The sequence below is a fragment of the Castor canadensis genome, chromosome 8 (genome assembly GCF_047511655.1).
Source record: "Castor canadensis chromosome 8, mCasCan1.hap1v2, whole genome shotgun sequence".
In the NCBI taxonomy this organism is placed as follows: Eukaryota; Metazoa; Chordata; class Mammalia; order Rodentia; family Castoridae; genus Castor; species Castor canadensis.
In genome coordinates, this window is record NC_133393.1 from 152,657,722 (window position 1) to 152,678,324 (window position 20,603).

The 20,603-nt window shown below is 53.5% G+C and overlaps 1 protein-coding gene across 4 annotated transcripts in view; it reads right to left on the bottom strand.

Moving 5' to 3' along the window:
• Positions 1-7,513: 7,513 nt before the first annotated feature.
• Scube1 (signal peptide, CUB domain and EGF like domain containing 1) overlaps positions 7,514-20,603 on the bottom strand; it is a 114,928-nt gene continuing 101,838 nt past the window's right edge. For 2 of the 4 annotated variants that reach the window (XM_020174177.2, XM_020174176.2), the window contains 9 exons: positions 19,506-19,643; positions 18,231-18,434; positions 16,620-16,781; positions 15,015-15,182; positions 14,191-14,352; positions 12,018-12,215; positions 10,328-10,480; positions 9,861-9,940; positions 7,514-8,480 (listed from right to left, as the gene is read on the bottom strand). In XM_020174177.2, the coding sequence (XP_020029766.2) occupies positions 8,328-8,480; positions 9,861-9,940; positions 10,328-10,480; positions 12,018-12,215; positions 14,191-14,352; positions 15,015-15,182; positions 16,620-16,781; positions 18,231-18,434; positions 19,506-19,643 (1,418 nt within the window). In that variant the 3' untranslated portion in view covers positions 7,514-8,327. The remainder of the gene's footprint in view (positions 8,481-9,860; positions 9,941-10,327; positions 10,481-12,017; positions 12,216-14,190; positions 14,353-15,014; positions 15,183-16,619; positions 16,782-18,230; positions 18,435-19,505; positions 19,644-20,603) is intronic. The other 2 variants (XM_074084634.1, XM_074084635.1) reach the window with 2 other exon arrangements.

Below are 20,603 nucleotides of genomic sequence, written 5' to 3' on the forward strand. Positions count from 1 at the left end.
ATCTTCCCAATCTGTCTCCCAAGTAGCTAGGATTACAGGTGTGAGCCACTGGTGCCCAATTCATGTTGGTTATTTTTGAGATGTGGTCTCATTTTTTTTTATGTCTGAGACAGCCTGGACACAGTCTTCCTATTTGTGCTTCCCTGTGTAGCTAAGATGACAAATGTGCGCCACTGCACATGGGATCTCTTGAAATGTTCCCCGGGCTGGGATTTGCACGCAGGGCCTTGTGCTTGCTAGGCAGGTGCTCTACTACTTGAGCCACACACCCATCAGAACTTTAAATTTTTAATGTAGTATAATGTATCTTTTTTTTTTCATTGGTGGTACTTTTATGTCTTAAGAAATCTTTCCCACCACAAGGGTTTAAGCGTTCTTTCCTATCTAATCTTCACACATTCAGAGATGATGGGTGTGTGTAAAGTGCTTTGTTTCTGCCAACCTGTAGCTAAGGGTGTTCCTGTCTCTGGTCATTGCAAAGTGAAATCCTCCCCACTGATCTGGAGTGCCACGCCATTCTACCTGTGTGGGTGTCTCTGGGCTCAGTTGTGCTCCCCTCGGGGCATTCATTTCTGTGCAAATGCCACAGTCTCACCCTGTCTAGTTTTAATTACACTTGGTATCTGCTTGGCTTAGTTTTTACAAAGTTTTCTTTTACAGAGGAGTCTGACCATTGACAGTTACGGAGAGGTTTTGAATTATAGATTCAATGCTTAGCTTTAAGATTATTTTGATTTTCACACTGGTTCACATCTGCAATCCCAGCTCCTCAGAAAGTGGAGGTTCGGATTGTGGGTTTGAGGCCAGACCAGGCAAAAGCTCACGAGACCCTGTTTCAACCAATGGCTGGGCATGGTGGTAGCCTGCCACCCCAGCTACCTGGGAAAGCACAGATGGACAGCGTTCCAGGTGAGCCTGGACTTAAAGCAAGACCCCGTCTCAGAAATAACCAGAGCAAAAAAGGACTGCTGGAGTGGCTCAAGTGGTATGCAGAGAGTGGTCCTGAGATCCAACACTAATGCTGCCAAAAAAACCCCAAAAAACCCACAGTCCCCTCCCCCCAGATTATTCTGATTTTGTATTTCTTTTCTTGTGGTTTGGTAAATTAGGTTTTTCTAGAAATTTGTACACATTGGCACAAGGTGACTCTGGGATCTCCTCCCATGAGCTTGCTCCTTTGAGACCTATGTTCAGGGGCTGGAGTGTAGCTTAGTGGTAGAGCGCTTGCCTGGCATGCATGAGGCCCTGGATTTAGTGGTAGAGCGCTTGCCTGGCATGCATGGTCCCCAGCACCACAAAAGAAAAGGCAAAAACCCCTTGTGTTATGTGTCAGAATTTCCTTTATTTTTCTTCCTTCCTCCTTCCCTCCCTCCCCTCCCTCCCCTTCTGTCTCTTCCCTTCCCTTCCCCTTCCCTTCTCTTCTTCCCTTCCCTCTTTCCTTCTTTTTCGTTTTTTTTTAAATTTTATTTATTTTTATTGTTGTGCTTGGGGTACATTGTGGCATTTTATTAACGTTCTTACAACATACCAAATGTATCACAGTTGAATTCACCCCCTCCATCATTCTCCTTTATCCTCCCTCCCCCCACTTCCTTCCTTTCTTGAGACAGGGTCTATTTGTCCCAGGCTAGTCTTGAACTTGAGATCTCGATTCTCCTTCACAAGAGCTTGGATTACAGATGTATGCCACCACACCCAGATTTTTTTTTTTCTTTGTGTATTTTGTTTTTTTGAGATAGGGTCCTGATAACTTGGTTCACATTGGCCTCAAACTCTCGATCCTACTGCTTCTGCCTCTGGAGTAGCTGGGATTACAGCTATGTACCACCACACCCTGCCTCCTTAGACTTTTAAACCACCGTGTTAAACCAAGAAATGAGCCAGCGTTCACCTGTCATTTATTTAGAATGTCTACTGGTATTTTATAAAATTATTTTTCTCCTGTTGTGTAATGCCTGGAAGGTGTGTTATTGAGGAGGTTGTTCTTATTAGCCTTTATAGGGTTCTAGATTTCTTTCAGGATCTGATAAAAGCCACAGGTCATAGCCTCAGAGAAATGTACACACACATACATGCAGCATTGTGTGTCTGTTCCAGGGTCCCAGATTGCCTGAGGCTCATGGTGACTGTGAGCATCCTTTCTTTCCTAACGTACGCTATGAGAAATGGGATTTGGAACATGAACGTTTTATGTCCTGACTTGGGCACATGTGCTCCCTAGCACTGGGCACCCTTTGCTTCTCCACATCTGGGTTGCAAACGCCCTGCCTCGCTTGCCAGAAAGTCACTGTAGCCCTTTCCTCTTGGTCCTCTGGCTTATGACATTGCTTTAAAAATTTTTTTATTAGCATTTATCCATCGTGGTATTCCCGTACATGCATATAATATATATTAATCAAATTCACCTACCCCCCCCTTTTTTTTTTTTTGAAACCAGGTCTCACTATGTAGCACAGACTGGCCTAAAACTCGAGTGCTTACAGGTGTGCATGACCTGTCCTGCCCCAGAGAGTCACAAATCTCTCTTTTTTTTTTTTGTGGGACTGGGATTGAACTCAAGTCTTCGTACTTGCAAAAAAGCAGGCACTCTTCCACTTGATCCACACTCCAATCCATTTTGCTCTGGTTATTTTAGAGAACTATTAGCCTAGGCTGGCCTTGAACTGTGATCCTCCCCATCTCAGCCTCCCAAGTATCTAGGATTACAGGTGTGAGCCACCTGTGCCCAGAGACATGAAGTCTCTTAACCTTGTGTCTTTTCCAGATTCCAGTTGCTCCCCGCACCCAGCAATCATCACCTCTAATGACTAAGAGAAAAAAGTGATATTTAGGTTTGTTTCTTGTTTATTGTTAAAGGTGATTTTCACAAGTGTTTAATTACATGCATATGGGGGCATGGTGGAGCAAACAAAACTTTGACTATTTGAGGTCACTAAAAGGAAAACATGGCTACACTGATACTGATCACTGTGCTGGCAACTGTTGCCCAGTGCCTGAGGGATGGACAAAAGCCCAGGGAGAAGGCTGGGGTGCCGGAGAGCAGTGTTTTACAGACTGGCTGTGCCCAGCATGTAAAGTTCTGACCTCAACCGAAAGTTCCCTGCAGCTCTGCCAGGCCTCTGGATTGAAAAGCAGACCCCGTGGCACAGGTCAGCTGTCTTCCTCCTCCTTGCCTTCTCTGTGTATGTGCTGACAGGCACTGGCCCCACTCTCACACACTGGGCTCTGGGCCTCCCCGAGAGTGGCAGCAGGCATAGGTGGCAGTGCTGGCCCAAGTCTGGAAAGTGAGGACCCTGTTCCTGCCCCAGAAAAAGACAAGCCTATCCTTTCTCTGAATGCGAGCTAGGTCATGCCAAGAAAGGAGGGAACATCACTGAGGTCAACGCCGCCCCAATGCCTGCTTGTACTGTCCTCATCCCGCAGGTCCCCAACTTCCCGCTGCCAGGCTGAGATTCCGCTCATTTTAAGAGACACTCCCTATTCCCAGTTCTTCATCCTGGGCATGTCACATACTCTCTCTGAGTTGTGATGTCCACACCTGAACAATGGGTTGAGTCCTGTCGACCTCGCCATGCTCCTGAGGGCACTGGACATGTGGAAGGAAAGGGCTGAGCTCAGTGCCTGGCACACGGTAGGACTGACTGAATGTCTACTTCCCCTGCCTTCATTTGTGTTGACACTTGGGGAGTGCAGCCAACTTCAGCCCTACTGTGATCAGGCCTGGGCTGGGAAGGCCTCAGGGAAATGGAGGGCCCACCCTTGGGGCCATTGGGCAGGGTATGGGAGGGAGCATGGGCCATGCCTGCACCTCCTGGGCTGTGAGGATGACTTCACCTACGTGGTGTCTTTCCAAGAGCAAGACAGGATAGGACAGGGTTCAGCTCTGTCCTGCTCTGGGCTCACTCCTGGAGGGGCTGGTGATCTAAGGGCACTGTGGGGCAGAGGCAGCTCTGTCTCCATGTTGGATGGTCATTTTCACTCACAGCAAGTCCCTCAGGCTTTGCCCTGAATGGCACCAGCTAGGCGCTGTCCCCTGGTTGGAAGGACTGGGCGGCCACCATGAGTATCTTTGGTGAAGCAAAGGGGCCTCATTGTAAGATGCACCTTGCCAGGTTAACCAAACTTGCCCAGCTTGGGTAGGGTGAGGTAAAGCATCTGCAGTCCCTGAGCGGGAAGAAAGACACCTGAGGTCAGTCAGTGGCGCTGGAGGCTGCTCTCCCGGCTAGGCTCTTGTCCCTGTGTCCGTGTAGGGCTCATTCTGTCTTTCTAGGAGTCAACTCATTTTAGTACCTTCTTTTCCTGCTGGGGAGTGGAGGCGTTGAGGTAACAGTCAGTTCCCCAGATAGCAAGTAAGCGCCCGTTGCAGGCCTGCTTTGGACAGGTCAGGGCTTCCTGCTGTGGAGAAGCCCAGGTGGGAGCGCTGCGGCTCTGGGGGTCAGAGGCAGCCAAAAGGCTTCCTCTTAAGGCTTTCAAATGTGGCTTCTGGCCATTGCCATCTGGGAACCGTTTGGCCTGCATTTTAGTTCTACTTCATCTGCTTGTCCCAAACCAATGGCAGGAGGAAAGCTGGCCAGGGTCTTCACCTGGGTGCCCGTGGTCACTGAGGTGGGGGAGGAGCTGAGAAAACTGTCCCAGCAGAAGCCAGAGTTTGAAGAAGTGGCCACCACTCCTGGCCTGTGCAGCCTGTGTTGGGGGGAACACTGGCTGTGACACTGCTGCACACGAGGCAGGGAGTCCAGAGTGAGGAGAGGGGCAGTGCACCCTGGACACCCACTGATGGAGGGTCAAGTCAGCCACCAACCCTCAGGACAGGCTCCTTCCTCCTAAGGTGTGGTTCTCTAAAGCAGTGCCAGGAACATGGGACAGAAAGGCTGTCTGGGCCCCACCTGAACCTTTCGCTGGGAAGCCAGGCAGGGGACACCTTGGTTTTCTATTTCCACCTTCACGGAGGTTCTCTGCTACCCTAGGTATGAGACTCCACCAGGAGCTGAGCAGCAGGGCTCAGGGGAGCCACAGATTTCCTTCAGACCAGGAATGGGCTGTGCTGGCCTCAGGCTCGCCTGCGCCACATCGACTCCTCCCTCCAGCAGCGAGGGAGACTCTTGCACTGCGTCCTCGGCTTCCGTCCTTCTTTGGGCCTTCACACCTAGATCTGCCCCACCAGTGCCCAGTCTCTGTCCTCACGTACAGCTCCACTGTGATGCAAGTAGGATGGTTCCACGTGTCAGTCGTACCGCCACTGACCTGAGCAACATTCAAACTTGAAGGAGTGTGCTTTGCGGTTCAGCGAGATCTCCCTGGAGTGTCAGCCAGAGGAACGGCGGGGGGCAGGGGGGGAGTAGCCTTTGGGTTTAACAGCTGGGACCTGGAAGAGTTCCCTAGTGGGGGGCTGGTGTGAACCAATGGTGGGGGTGTGGTTTCCCTGGGAGGGCAGTGGGTGAACTTGGGTTGCTGGCTTCCTGGCTCTCCTTCATGGGGCCACAACTCTAAAAGGTCTGATGGTGAGAGAATAGGGGACCTGCATTGCACCAGTCCCTGTCCTGTTCTGCTCTGGGACACTGGACATGACATGGTCACGGTGCTAGTGACTGCTGTGGAACATGAGGGGAGACAGACAGGTGGATTAGTGGGCATGGAGTGCCAACTGCCAGAAGCCACTCAGGAATTACAGCAGAACTCGGGGGCTCAGTGCTCTTTGTGGTCCTCCCTGGTTTTTGACTTAAAAACAAAACAAAAACCTTGAGAAGTATGACGCCTAACTTGATATGTCAACTTAACTGGACTAGGTTGAGACCCCATAACTGGTAAAATGTTCTTTGTGGGTCTGTGGACGTTTCCAGAAGACATGGCATACAAATAGGGACAGAGTAAAGAAGCTCCTTCCCTTACTGTGAAGTCGTGGAGGGGTCATGGAGGGGTCCAGCAGCACAAAGCGAGGAGGATGGGCAGATTTATTCTCTTGGAGCTGGGACGGTCATCTTCTCTGGCCTGATGGTGGCGTTCCTGGCTCCAGCATTCAACTCTGAAATCAACCTGGGGCCCAGCTTCTCAGGTTTGGACTAAGTCTGAAGCACTGAGGCATTCCCGGTTCTCAGCTTGCAGACAGCTTGTTGTGGAACTTCTTGGCTTCTGTAATTCCATGAGCCAGTTCTGAGATGTCCCCTCTGACATGTACCCCCACACCCTGTGGCTGTTTTCCTGGGGAACCCTGATGTGGATGGGCAGGCCCTTCTTAGGGCGGCCGTTAGTGCAGCTCATTTAGGAGGATACTGGTCTCTCATTTCTGGGGCTGACGGATGGCCTGATGGAAGGAGGGAGACCTCTTTCTGGAAACTAAGGCTGGCCTGCAGGGACTGTGACCAGTGGGGGAGTGGAGCAGTGTGGTCCTTTGGCAGAGCTCACCAGTTGACTCTGACGTATCTGTCAAGTGCAGAGGCTCTACCTGCCACCTTTACAAACTCAAGCTGGACTTGGGCAAACAAGGTGGCTGGTGACCACTTCAGCCAAGCTGGAGACTCAGCTTTTGCAGATGTGTGTGACAGCAGTGACTCATTCCTGAGCTTCAAGCCTTGTCTTGCCTGTCACCAACCTGTGGATCTTGACCTCACTTGCCTGCTCTATCTTCCAGGTGCTCAACCTGTCTCCGTTATTGCTCAAACTGTTTACCTGGCTGGGGATCAGGAAGCTTGGAGGCAGCTTGGAACCAGTGACTGATGTTCATTTTAGATTCTTCCATGTTCCTTGGAATTTTTTATATTTGTTAATCCAACATTATACAGAGCACTTCCTATGCACGGCCTACTTGGCAGCTAGCACCTTGAGATGCCAATGAGGCCACTTAGCCTTCCACGCTGGAGTTCTCTGCTGGCTCTGTCCCAGTTGCTGGCTCCTGGCTAAGTGGGATGCCATGCAACTTGGCCACACCTGGATTTCTCTTTTTTCTTTTTGGTGGTACTGGGGTTTGAACTCAGGGCCTTGCACTTGCTAGGCAGGTGCTCTGCCACTTAAGCTATGCCTCCAGCCCCAGACTTTCCTTTTTTAAAAGAGACTGTGAGAAGCAGTGAGAGTATGCTCGGAGCCAGGCCTCTTGGTAACTGGGCTGCCTCTGCCTTGGGCCACCTCCTATTCTCCCTGGACCTTAGTTTTCCTCCCTGGTAAAGTGAGGTTTGGGTGGTTTCTCTCTGTGGCCCCTTGGGACAGCACAGCCTGTGCTCCCATGAGAAAGGCCTTGCTTTCTAATGAGTGGGGTATTGTAAAGACCTCACCCAAGGTTATTACCACAGTGTTGGAACCCAGGCCCTGCATCCCAGGGAAGGGTCAGAGGGGAAGCTGCCTTCCACTGTCCTGTCGAGGACAGTGATGGTTCTTGTGAGTCTACTGGGACAAGTCATCGCTCCAACACAGCACTTGAGCTCAGCTGGCCAGAATTCATACTCCACAGGGTGGCCCAAACGTGTCCTGTGTTCTCTCCAGGTCCGCAGGCACCTTGCCTCCCACACAGAGCAGAGGCAAGTGGGTGGAGGAGCACTTTAATCATTGGGGGCTGATAACAGCGATTAATATTTACAATTGCTAAAGAGAATTTTCCTAAAGTACCCACCCACAAATATAAGTATATATATATTTAATATTTATATTTATATATATATATAGAACTTAATTAGATGTTCTGTCAAGGGAAAGCACAGCCCACAGATTCCTCCCCTGGCAGCTCTGTTGTATGTCACAGAGCCCTTCGAGCCCCACAACAGCTTCATGTCCTGTGCCCATGGCTGGAGGAGTCGGAAGGGTGTGGTGGCCCCTCAGGCATTGGCCCAGGCTTATCAGTCCCCCAGATGGCGGTTCCACACCCCCCTCCTTCCCTGGCCTGACTTCCTGTGTGGGTGACAATGACCCCACCCTCCTGGAGCTTACAGGGGAGAGCCTCAGCCATGCTCCTCTCTCCTGAAATGTGGAGGGCAGGGGTGGGGAGAGGCGTGCACAGATGATCCTGCTACCCATGTGTTAGGCCTTGGGTGTCTGGGCCAGGCAGTCCAGCTACAGCTGCTCAGGAGGGAGCACTTTTGGTGTCCCAGGAAATAGAGAGGTGAAGGAAGGACAAAGGCTTTCTTAAGCAGAGTTTCCTCGTTGGGGTGGTGGATCTGAGGAGGGCTGGGCTGGGTCTCAGCCCTCTGCAGACTGGTTGGCTTTGTGGAAGGGCCCAGCCATGGGTTTCCCAAGGCAACGTGGAGGCCCTGGGCACAGCCCATTCAGCTACTACTGTGGAGGGAAGGAGAACTCCCCTCCCCCTCGGTTACCAGCCATCCCTAGCAGGACAGCTCTGAGCGTTATTTGTAGGGCCTCAGGAATCGAGACACTTTGGAGCGCAAAAGTTTGATGAAGGACCGAGGGAACATCTCTTTGGACTCTTGAGCTGTGTACTTGAAGTAGTTCTGGGGATGTGCCAACACGTCGAAGAGGGCCTTAATCAGCTTCTTGTCCTGCAAGACATGGTGAGGCCAGAGGAGGTGGGATGAAGCAAAGGCCCTGGTCACCCCATCCTTCAAATGTCCAGAAGTCCAGAAGGGGGTGGGGGGCTGGGAAGAGATTGGGTTGGCTGTGGGTTTCAAGACCTCCATACCCACTTCGCCGCAGACTTTTGGTTTTAATAGTGTAATTGGTTTTGCTTCTTTTCTTTTGTGTGGTGCTGAGAGTCAAACTCAGGGTCTGGCTTACACTAGGCAAGTGCTTTCCCACTGAGCTACATCCCCAGCCAGTGTAATTGTTTTTTTTTTTTTCCTGGGGGGCCATGACTGGGGGTTGAACTTAAGGCCTTGCACTTGCTAGGCAGGCGCTCTTACCACTTGAGACACGCCCCCTGTAATTGGTTTTAAATAGTCTATTGGCTTTAACTCTTGGTGTTAAACTCTTGTTGGGGTTCCAACAATGTTTTATAAAAAGGTTAAACACAGCACAACCCTTTGAAAACCAGAGAACACAGAACAAAGAACACAGGCTTCAGAGGCCGCAGACCCTAGTTTGAAATCATAGCTCCACAGGCTATGGCTGGGCTGGGAGTGGAGGGATGGGTGGCCCATTCACTGAGGACAGGTGGGAGAAGGTTCTTGCAAGGCCCTCGTGAGTGAGAGTACAGGGAGAATGGAGCACTGAATAAGGCCAGAGGCAGGGGTGGCTTCAAACCTACCGAAAAGCTCATGGGCCACAGGGCAGGCCTGAAAGACTACAGGCAAATCTACCCCCAGCTTTGCAAGCAATCCCTTTTCTCAGATGCAGTGACAGCATGGCTCCAGCCCTGCTCTTGTCTCCTAGCCTGAAGGCACTGCTGCCCGAGGCTGAGCTGGGCCTACCCAGCCCAAGCAAATTCCCCAGGGCTGGCCTCATCTGGTGAGAACCAGGTTCCTGGGCCTTTACCAGTGCCATGGTGTGACAGCTACAGACTTTCCTCTGTGACAAGGTAGCTCTGTTTCTTAAGGACATAGCAGGATGAGGAGGGAGTCTAGTTCCAATAGCACCTCCAAGTGATACTCTGCTGATTTTAAGATACTGCTTTGTCGAACTACCCTTATTACACAGGCGAGGAAAGTCAGGCTGAGAACCTCAGGCAAGGAAGGTGCTCAAAGCCATGTTACCAGGTCCTGGTCCCCGTATTCCCAGCAGCCAGCTTGTCTCAGACCACCTAGTCTAGGGGGCCAGATGTGCCAGATCCAGTCCCTATACCAGGGCCCTCCACCCCAGGCCTCTTCCTCCTCCTCTCCTGCCACACCCTCCCCCCCTTCTCCAGGGCTCAGGAGTCAGGACAAGGGTAGGGTGGCCCTGGCTACTCTCCCAGAGTCATGGGGGTTCCCTTCCAAAAAACTCACTTTCAATATTTCCTGGTGATTCTCTGAGGCATACAGGCGCCCGTCGCGGACAATGTCTTCTATCAGTTGCTGGTAGTCCTCTGGGAGCCGGAGAGCAGGGAGAAAGGGAAGCGAGGGGCTGGAGATCTCACAGCTCCAGCCTCAGCCCTCCCTGGCCCCCAGACAGTGGCCGGATGCAGCTCTGCTCCTGGGCCTTTGCACCCGGGGTTCCCTCCGTCCAATCTGTCCTTCTGGTGGCTTAGCCACTCCATTTAACCTTGTAAACTCTGTCCCCCTGAAGCCCACACCATGCCCCTCCCTCATCTGCACCCCAGTGCTCCTCAAGCCTGCCTGCATCTGTCCACTCAAGGAATTCTCTTTCTGTGTCTGCGCCCCTCCAAGAGGTAGGGGCGTGTGACTCATCTCTGCATCCCCCACCCAGCCTGGGCTGGTCTGCACTGTGCTGTGACAAGACTGTCACACCTTACCGTCATAGGTGACATATGGTACTTGAAACCCTTTGCCGCTGTTGCCTTCATTGGACTTGAACTGGATCCAGAGCTTACGGGAGCGGGAGGTGAAGGCGATGGGCCTCTCGTAAGTCTGACAGGTCTCATAGGTGGTGACAGACGTAGGTGACGCTGTGGGGACACACCCCGCACCTGAGTTGCCCTAGGTCTCCGGCTCCTCATGCCTCCCTCCTCCTGCCTCAGGTGGCTTCCTTCTCCACCCTGTCAGCCACCAGCATCTGCCATGCCCGGCCTCTAAACACACAGCTATCTGCCCTTCCCTACCTCCGGTCCCATTTCCAGGCCCCTTCCTCCAGGAATCCCGACTGCTCCCCACATCTACCGCAATCCTGCTGCTCTGGTGAGGCCCTTGTGACAGCCCCTCCAATGGCCTGTTTCCGTCTCACTCCCACCTGCTCCTCCACAACAGGGCACAGGGCTCATGCCGTGGTCAGCACACAGCTGGGTGGAGAACAAGCTGAAGGAGGGAGTGGGAGAGGAGCCAGCACAAACTGCTGGGGCCAGAGGCTCAGTTTTGGGAAGTTCCCTCTCTCTGAGGGCAAATGACAGGACCATCTCTCAATTCAGGCCCGCCTCCCTTCTGCTCCCTGAATAGCATTCCTGGGTCGGTACTCTGAAGCAGGAGAGGCTGGCCCTCTGGAGCCCTATGGGAGGACAGTGGAAGAGAGGATGTTGGGGCCAATGGGTCTGGTGACAGGAAGGGTGGGGGAGGTGGTCCTGGGCTGGGCTCCAGCTGGCTGAGGGACTCTGTCAGGTCCCTTACCCTTTCTGGCCACAGCTCCACCACTGCACTTTGCACTGAGCAGGTGGTACATACACACAGTAATAACATTCATGCAAGATAACCAGGCACAGAGTGACAACCACGCCTCCTTTCCTCCTCTGGGCTGTCTGTACCCATGGATAGTCTAGGCACAGACCAGTGGTGTGGCTTTGTGCCTGTCTGGACTCCTGGCCTCCTCTACCATTCTGACCTGGAGCTTGCTCTGATGGGTGCCCACCACTTGACGACTGCAGTGACATCTCTGGCCAGGATACTGAGAATTTAACCAGGACCTGGTGGGCACTCAGCTGCTTCCTGGGTTTTCTCACTGGCTAGCCATTTGGGCCATAGCCCCTGCTGAAGACTAGGCTCATTCCTCTGCTCAGTCCTCTCCATCTTTCACTCACCTGAGGGGACTCACAAGCCAGGGGTCTGGAGGAAAGGACAGGCTGTGTGACCCGAGAGTGGGCCTGGATGACCCAGGCCTCAGAGGGAGGGAGGAGGCCTGTGAAGTGGGAGGGACTCCTGAGGTCTACTCCAGTAGTGTGACACGAAGCACTCCAGTGGTGGAAATGGGCAGTGCAGCTGGAGGAGCCTGGCTTGGGTCTGGGTTGAGACCAGACCTGTCTATGTCCACATTGCCAGGCTCAGGGCAATTCTAAGCTTTCTGACTCTTCCCGTGGAGCTCTGCAGGCCCCGCTTTCACAGACGGGCCCAAGAAGGCTTCAACTCTGCCTCACAGGGAACTCTGAGCAACTTGCTCTCTGAGCCTCAGGGTGCTCCCCGCTGCCTGATGGAGCTGCACCAAGTTGGCGAGGGTGGCCAGTGCCTGAGGCAGAGGCTGGGTCTGGTCCTGCTGCTCCCATCCCTGGGACCAGTACATACCACTCTTCCTCATGACCAGGACGTCACCACACTCATCCTCGATGGGTAGGAAGATCTCAGGAACCACAATGAGGATCCTGCGCTTGGGGGGAGGCGCGATGTGCCACACGCATTCAGCATTGGCTGGGTAGTCACCAGGGTAGTTGGGGGACTCGATGTAGCCTGTGTAGTCACCAAGCTCACCACCGCAGTGCTGGTCTGTGGGCACCATGGCCAGAGGGTCTAGTCAGACTTGGCTGGATGGGTGTCCCGGCTAGCTGGGCCCTCAAGGGCGTTGCTGGTACAGGTGAGGCTGGCAGGTGCTCCTGCCCCCTCCTCTGCCCCAATGTTCCTGTGGTAGCCCACTGACCTTCGTGGGAAGCCGTTCCTGCTGGTTCTCTGGTTCTCGAAGGCTCAGCCCGAGTGGCTCCTTCTTACTGGGCTGCCTTGCCTGACACCGGCCACACTGTATCTCATGCTTGGGCCTTTTTAGTGCTCTGAGGGCTGGAGCCCTAGACGCACTGGCAGGCCACTCAGTGCCCTGCAGGCTGTTAGCTCTCTATTACCCTCATGTCCCAGCCATGGCTCAGGTGTGAAAGCCCAGGGCAGGAAGGTACAGGCAAGCCACATAGTAAGGACAATGATAAATGTTCTCTTGCTTCTCTCTGTCTCTCTCTCTCTCTCTCTCATACTGAGGTATGAACTCAGGCTCACGCTTGCTAGGCAGGTGCTCTACCATTTCAGCCACATTTTATTTAGTCATTTTTTAAGGCAGGGTCTTGGGCTTTTTTCCCAGGGCTGGTCTTGGACCTCTATCCTTCTGTCTACGCCTCCTGAGTGCTGGAATTCTAGGCATGTGCCATCATGCCCAGTTTCTTTCTTTTTTAAGCCATGCATCCCTGAAGAGGATGACATTTTTATGAGCCAAATGGTTGCTAACATTAAACTTTAGTTCTGAAGGGAATTGAAGGTAAATATTAAATATATGTAAATTTGCTCTGCATCCACATTGTGTTTTTTTTTTTTAAATGGGACTGGGGTTTGAATTCTGGGCTTTGCACTTGCAAAGCAGGCACTCTACTGCTTGAGCCACATCTCCAGTCCATTTTGCTCTTACTATTTTGGAGATGGGGGTCTCACAGTCTATTTGCCTGACTGGTCTTGAATCCTGATCCTTTCAATCTCAGCCTCCCAAGTAGTTAGGATTTACAGGCGTGAGCAACCAGCACTCAGCTGCATTCACATTTAAGTATTTTCTCACTTCAGAGTTTCTGGGAATGTTCATTTCCACCTCCAGTGTTCCAGAACCTTCTCTCCACTCTGGCTTCTCCACTTTTATCCATTTAAAACCCTGTGTCTGCAGGGCTCCTCCTCTGTGCTTGCTCTTCTGTCCTGGGGCTGTGGGGAGCTCACATGCTGGGCCAGGGACAGCTTTGGACAGACAGAGGGGTGACCTTATTTCTAGGACTAAATCTCTATTCATGGGCTTTTAGGCAGCTCCAAATGTGATCAACAGCCCAGAAGAGGACATCAGACTGATAGCAGACTAGAAAAGGGTGAAAACCAGACTCTGAAAAATGAATTAAAACATCTAAAGTAATACAGCACCCTCTTGTTATGCAAGGGGGGCTGGCAGGAGCCTCTCTCCAGGCTGTCTTCTGCACCACATTTCTCTCTGCTGACCCAAGCCTCTCAGACACCCACAAAGCCTGCCTGATCTTCGCTTTGCCCTCCCACACTGGTTCATACCTAGCTCCTGTTTTCCATTGCTGTAGGGTGTCTGTTTGGTGCCCAAGGTGGCAGTTGTCTTATGAAGTTGCAGGGCTGGCACTTGGCATCTGCCCCACAGCCAACCAGCCTCCATGGCATGAGGCCTGGTCTCTTTCTCCCCAGGACCCAGAAACTAGAGCAGAGCCTGGCCAGAGCCAAGGCTTAGGCTGAGTCTAGTGAGTGAGGGAACTGTGAACTGTGGCGCAATCATGTTATAAGTAGAGTGGGCCACGCTGGGGCTGCCCCTCCCGTCATTGGGCTGAAGATGGAAGCAGGGTTCCAGAAAGTGTTCCACTGAGCAGGGGCAACAGAGCAAGAGCCAGTGGCCCCCTCTCAGCACGTGAGGTCAGGTTTCACCCTGCCCCAGGCCCTGCCCTGCCCACCACATTCCCAACTTCCCTTCTCAAGCTAGAGGTGCACCTACTTTTGCAGTGTGTAACGTTGGTGGAGCCATCAAAGTCAGTGCTGGTGTTGCCTGGACAGGTAATGCAGTGGTTTTGGCCAAATTCAGGTTGGTAGGTGCCCACGGGGCAGCGGATACACCGATGGGTGGTGGTGTTGTAGTGGTGGCCGGGGGAGCAGTGCACTGCGGGCAGGGGACACGGGTACTAGTGGGTAAGGTCAGGGGAGCATCCCCTGCTCTTGAGGTCCGTCCCACACAGAGTTCAAGGCTCTCCCCACTCAATGACCTTCCTGACCTGTGTTCCACCAGAATGGGGTGAGGTTTATGGCAGGGAACTGAGTGGCTACAAGGGCAGTGGGAGAACAGAGAAAGGCTGGAAGGGCACCTGGAAGGGTCCCCAGTCAGATGCAGACTGAGGATGGGGGATGGCTCTAGTAACACAGGGTCCACGTAGGGGTGATAGTGTGACAGGAAGGGTTCAGGGCAGGAAGGGAGGAAGGGAAGTGAGAGAGTGAGGTCAGATACTCGCTCTGCAAGGTGAATGGGCAAGGGGAGATACCTGGGCTAGAGCTGAGGGCGCTTGCTTGGTGTGCCCCTGCAGCTTCTGCTCTTCGCCCCACACCCTTCTTCTCCCTCTAACACTCTCCCCATCCCCGCTCCTTTACCTCCCCACCCAGACACTCCCAGTGTCTTGAGGAGATGGCAGCTCCCTCTTAGCCCTTCTGGGGCTCAGCAAGTTGCTGTCCCTGCCCCAGTGTGTGGCACAGCTACCTCTGACCTTGGGGTTGAACTTGAGAGCTGTTGGGGAAAGCGTCCCTGAACAGCTGGCCCTTGGAGCCCCTTACCTTTGGCCTCACAGTCCTGGAAGGAGGTGGTGCCTGTGTGCTTGGTGAGCAGCCCCCCTCCACAGGGGAAGCAGTGGGTACGCCCAGGTTCAGACTGGTATGTGCCCACAGGGCAGGCCTGGCAGGGCTTGAAGCCATTGGCTGAGAAGAAGCCTGGAGAGCACTGGCCTGGAAGTCAGAAGTCATGGCTCAGAGGGGTGGGCTGGGGAGTGCATGCTGCAGCTGCTAGGATATGGGTAGCCCAGGCCCTGTCTCCTCCAGGAAAAGGCCTCCGGGGTGGGGTTTGGTGGAGAGGGCAACACAGAGGCCGGTGGTGGGAGGCTGGGCTTTTGGTCTGGATGCTGCTGGGTGTTCACTTCACTGCGTGGCTGGCCAAGCCTGGGTTAACTATTTCCATCAGCAGGAAGGGTTGGGGTGAAGGGGCAAGTGGTCTAGCTACTGAGCTGGGAAATGGAGGTCCCATGTGTGCAGAGGGGGTCAGTGATTTCACAAGTCCTCTCCCCTGGGTAGGCCACAGTCTCCACAGGGGGAATTGGCCTGTTGGGCCTCAGGTTGAAGTCTGTCAGCAAAGCTGGGCCAGAGCAGGGAAGGAGGGCCTGAAAGGGTCTTCGAGGACCCAAGGGGACTGACAGGACAAAGAGAGAGGAACATAGAAAAACCAGCTTCAGCTCAGTTTAAAGAATGGTCTTGGGCTGGAGGCATGGCTCAAATGGTACAGCACCTGCCTAGCAAGCACCAAGCCATAAGTTCAAACCCCAGGACCACTACACACATACAAAGAATGGTCTAGCATTCCTGCAGAAAGGCAGGTGTCCTGGCAGATTCTGAGGCCTCTCAGCCCAGATCCTGAATTCTCAGCTTTTAACCAAGTGAAGATTCTCCCTTCTGGGACCACCTTGTACTCTCCCAGTTCCCATTCCCCGGGGACCATACTCCTGGAAGGGCAGGGGACTGTGGGGCAGCTGGCAGCTTGCAGAGACTCGGACTGGGCGCTGGGCTCACTTGTCCCTGGGAGAAGGCTGCAGGTCTCCACTCCACTCAGCCTCTGCTTACCCACCCTCACGGTGCTGCAATTTCATGCCGAGCACTCTCCCTGTGAGCCTGCACAGCCCAGGGTTGTGTGGGACAGTAAATGGTAAAATTCTTTGCAAACTGTCCCTGGTAAATTGAAATGGGCTTCCTCCCACCTGTAGGGCAAATTGTAAAGTTCTCTGTGTAGAGCAAAGTTCCCGCTTAAGTAAGTCAGTCCCCTGAGAGGTGCACCAGGGGAGAATTGCATGTGAGGTAACGTTTGGTTGACCATAAAACACTATGCTCCTCCATTTCAAGCCACATCTTGGCCTGTAAAGGACAGTGTTTGCTTACTGTCCAGTCTTTTCCAGGCTTCATGCTGCAATAATGAGTGTGTGGAAGGAAGGGAGTGCACCATGGGACCCTTGGAAACCAAGAGTGGCTTTGGAAATGGCAGAGCTGAAGACAAGGCCATATTCTGTGGCCATAGACAGCATTTGCCCTTGCTTTGGAAGCCTCTGTAGGGCCAGGAGGGCCTTTGTCCCATGACATCTCCCAACCTTTGCCTCCTCCCTCCAGGTAGGCCACACTTACCTCCACATTCAGATACGTTGCGGGCACCAGCCAGACCAAGCCCGTCACTGCTGGGGCATGGTGTGCAACTGAGCTGGCCTTCCATGTCCTGGTAGGTCCCTGACACACATGGTACACACTGACCTGGTTCACCACTGAAAGAGGTGCCAGGCTCACAGGGCACTGCAGAGGCAGAGTGGAGAGACAGCTGGAAGGACAGGGACTGGGAGTGGTCTCCTGTGTGCTCACCCAGGCCTGCCCCTAGCAGATACTGCACAGCCCTTGCCCCTGGGGCTTCAAGGGCAAGGTGGGGTCCATTCCCATCCAGAAGAGCCAGGGGCAGGAGTGAGATGACGGTCATCTACGAGACTGCTCCTTCTCAGAGTGCTCTGTAGACCCCTCCACTCCTGCTGTGTTCCACCTGGACCTTTGTTCTCTCTGTTCCACATCCTGCCCTCTAGCCCACCTCTTGGACACACACACACACACACACACACACACACACACACACGAAAGCCTGATGGAACAAATGTGACGTGCTCACAATGCACAAGTATTTTTGTTCCACTTGACAATGTTTCTGCAAGCTGGAAATGATTTCCAACTAAGTGGTTAAAAGTCAGAGAATAAAATCACCCAGTCCCTCATTGACCCCTCAGGTCAGAGCAGCCCCGGCTGCTGTATCATCCCTGGCCCAGCCCATTCTTCCCACCCGGCTCCAGACTATGTACTTGTTCAACCTTTCAGGTAGACAACTCAAACTCAGCATGCCCTCCCCAGCCTGCTCTTCTTCAAGTACCTAGATCGGTGAGTGACCACCATGCCCAAATGGCCTCACCCTTGGAGTTGTCTCTCTCTCTAACCTCCTTCTCCAAAGCATCCTCAGAATCATCTAATTCTTTCTACCTCTCCTACTCCATCCAGGTTCAGGCCCCACCATCCCATGCTTGGCTTACTCTCCATGGTCCACTCTCCTTCCACTCAGTCTTCTGGAGACTGACTGCGGATGGGGCTGATCACTTGCCTAGGGACCCACGGCAGCTCCCACCTGCTCACTGACTGCTTCCCCATGGGAATGTGAACTCCGCGGGAGCTAGGATTCTTCCTGGAGGGCTACCACCTAGGTCCCAGCACTGTCTGTGAGGCCATTCCCTCTCCACAGGTCATTCCCTAGCTGTGGTCATCTGGGTCTTGTTGGTTGCCCTGCCTCCAGGCTCTCCCCCACAGCCCACTTGGGCCTGCTGTGGGCCTGGCCTCCCTGCTCCTTGGGTAGCTCTTGGTCCAGTGGGCCCCATGCTCTGCCCTTCTTGATTCAGCCTCCTCTTTCTGGAAGCCCGCATTAGCCACACCCCAGACTGGGGACAGCCCCGTTCTGGTTCCCATGGCCCCTCGTGCCCTTCCACTGTGGCCCCCTTCCCAGGACTATGACGAGGATCACATGTCCAGGGCCAGCACCAGGAGCCCAGCACAGTGATGATAGCAAGTGCTAGCTCTTCTCCCTGGCAGGCCTCTGTCCCTCTGTCCCTTTCTGTGTCTATCTTTCCTGGGTGCTCGCTGTGGTTCACTGGGGTTGCAGGTGGAAGGGGAAACAGGGAAAGTCTGTTGACCATCAGAGTGGGCGAGGGCACTCACCACATTTGCCATCCTGGAGCACCTGGCCTGTGCCACATGTCCCCGGCCCCTCTGGGGCCTTGGCTTGCCGCTGGGCCACCTCATACTCAGTGCCTGAGATCTGGACATAGAACTGCTGCCTGCTGATGGACTTCCGCAGGGTCTTGATGGCAGCCTGCAAGCTCTGCTCGGCTCGCTTCCGCATGCAGTCTGCCTCGCAGGTGTCTGTGCGTGCAGGAGGGACCGAAGAGTAACTAACAACCTTGCCAGAGCTGCCTTTTTTGCTGAGGACCCCCTATGCCAGGCCCTTTCTCTGCTGGGTGGGTCTCTGCTTGGCCACCTTGGTAAATTCTCACAGCAATTCTGGGCTGAGTGCCCATCTGACAGAGGATAAATATGACCTGCCCAAGGCCACGAAGCAGGTCTGAGGCGAGTAAGGCCTCTGCTCACTGCCCATGTCCCAGCTCACTGGGTGGGGCCTCAAACCCCTGAGGACTGCCACTGTCTCCAGAACAGTGTCCAGTTCTCTGGCCTTGAATCCAAGGCACCTCCAGGTTTGACCCCTGCCTGCCTTGCCAGCTTCAACCCCTAAAACTCTTGACACCCTCTGTGAACTCCATTGTCTAGTCACCCCGCCCTCCTCACTCTTCTTGGACACACTCGGCTCTTGGCCTCTGCCTATTCTATTCCTTTGGCCTGAAAGCCATTCCTTGCCACTCCTACCCTATGGACTTTGGTGCCTCTCCTAGAAAGCTTCCTGAGCTCTCCCTTGGGGAGAGGCCTCAGCTCAGCACTGTCTGTTCTCACAACCCACCACCCAGAGTCTCACCTTGCCCTGAGTGTCCTGTGTGCATGTCCTCCTCCCTGTGGCTGGAAGTGTTGCTAGGGCAGGGGTCAGGGCCTGATCTCTGTGTATACAGGGTCCATGCCCTAGACCAGGCACATGCAGAACACATGGTTGACAGTTTTCAACTCCTCTGTCTCAACCCACCACTCATTTACAGTCAAGAGGAATGTGCTGGTGTGCAACAAGCCAACATTACTGCTCCTGGAAGCTGGGAAAAAGCCCTGCTCAGCCACTCTAGGGAGGCTGTATGTATTTGAACTTCCAGCCCCAATGAGGGCGGGCAGGGCATGTACTGCCTCTGTGTCCCCTGAGCTCTTCTCTCATCGTCCCTCAGCTGCCCCAGGCCTTGATCTGCCAATGCCCTCTGCCTCCCATGGTCATGGCCGGGGAAGGAGGCCCATTCATCCCTCATGGCCCCTCAGCAGCCCACAAGAGAAGCTCTCGCCCACCTGAGGACTCGTCCATCTTCGCCTCCACCTCAAACTCTGCCACGATGTGAGACACTTCTTTTGATGGGGACTTGCGGCCTCGGCGCCTCTTCTTGGAGGAGTCACATTTAATGGTCACGAAAGTCATGTGGCAGTTGTCTGCATCAGGAAGGGAACACTGTGGCAAAGATGGCTTGGGGGAGGGAGCAGGGTCCCACACAGCCTTGCACATACACTGCTGTTATGGTTTGAGTATAAAACGTCCCCTACAGCTCATGTGTTGAGCGCTTGGTCCCCAGGAGGTGGGGCCTATTTGGAGGAAGTAAGTAGGTCACCAGGGGCATAATTCTGAAGGTTTTCAGTTCCTTCCTCCCTGCTTCCTGTCTTCCATGAAGTGAAAAATCTTCCCCTCCATGCAACTCCACCACCTTGATGTTTCTCCTCCCCCGGGTGTAAATAGTAAAGGTAAGGTCTATGACTGAAATTCTGATACCATGAGCTCAAATAAGTCTTCCCCTGAAGTTGTTCATGTCATGTGTTTTGCAATAGTGACAAGAAAGGTAACGAATACAACCGTCATTGGTAATGGTCCCTCTGTCTTACAGTCTATGGAGCGGATTGGGACAGTGTAGCTGGAGAAGGCCAGGACTGGCTTGGGGTCTCACAGGGGCTGAGTTGAGTCTCAGGCCCTGCCCTTTGACTGACACACTACTGCAAGTGGCTGCTCCTCACACACATTCATTGAGGAGGCTGTGTATCCAGCTCAGGACCCATGGGGTTTGGCTAGGGGGTGGGCAACCCCTGGGGTCTCCCTGCCTCCAGATAAACCTGCTGAATGCCGAGAGTTTGTCAGGTTTGAGAAGGGATTTCATGGCGCTAGAGCTGAAAGCCTCCCTCTTGGGCTCTCTGTTGTTCTCTGCCATTTTCCCTCTCTGCAATTCCTTCCCGTAGGACACAACCAGGTCCTGTAGAAAGCCTGGCTGGGTAAGGGGAGGGAATGGTCACATAATTCTGGGTGAGGCAGGGACAATGGTCCTTGCTGGAGGACTCAAGTTTTCCACTCGAATGCTGGTCTTCTTCCCAGGAGACATGGCCATTGTCTGCAGTGCCCAGGCATGA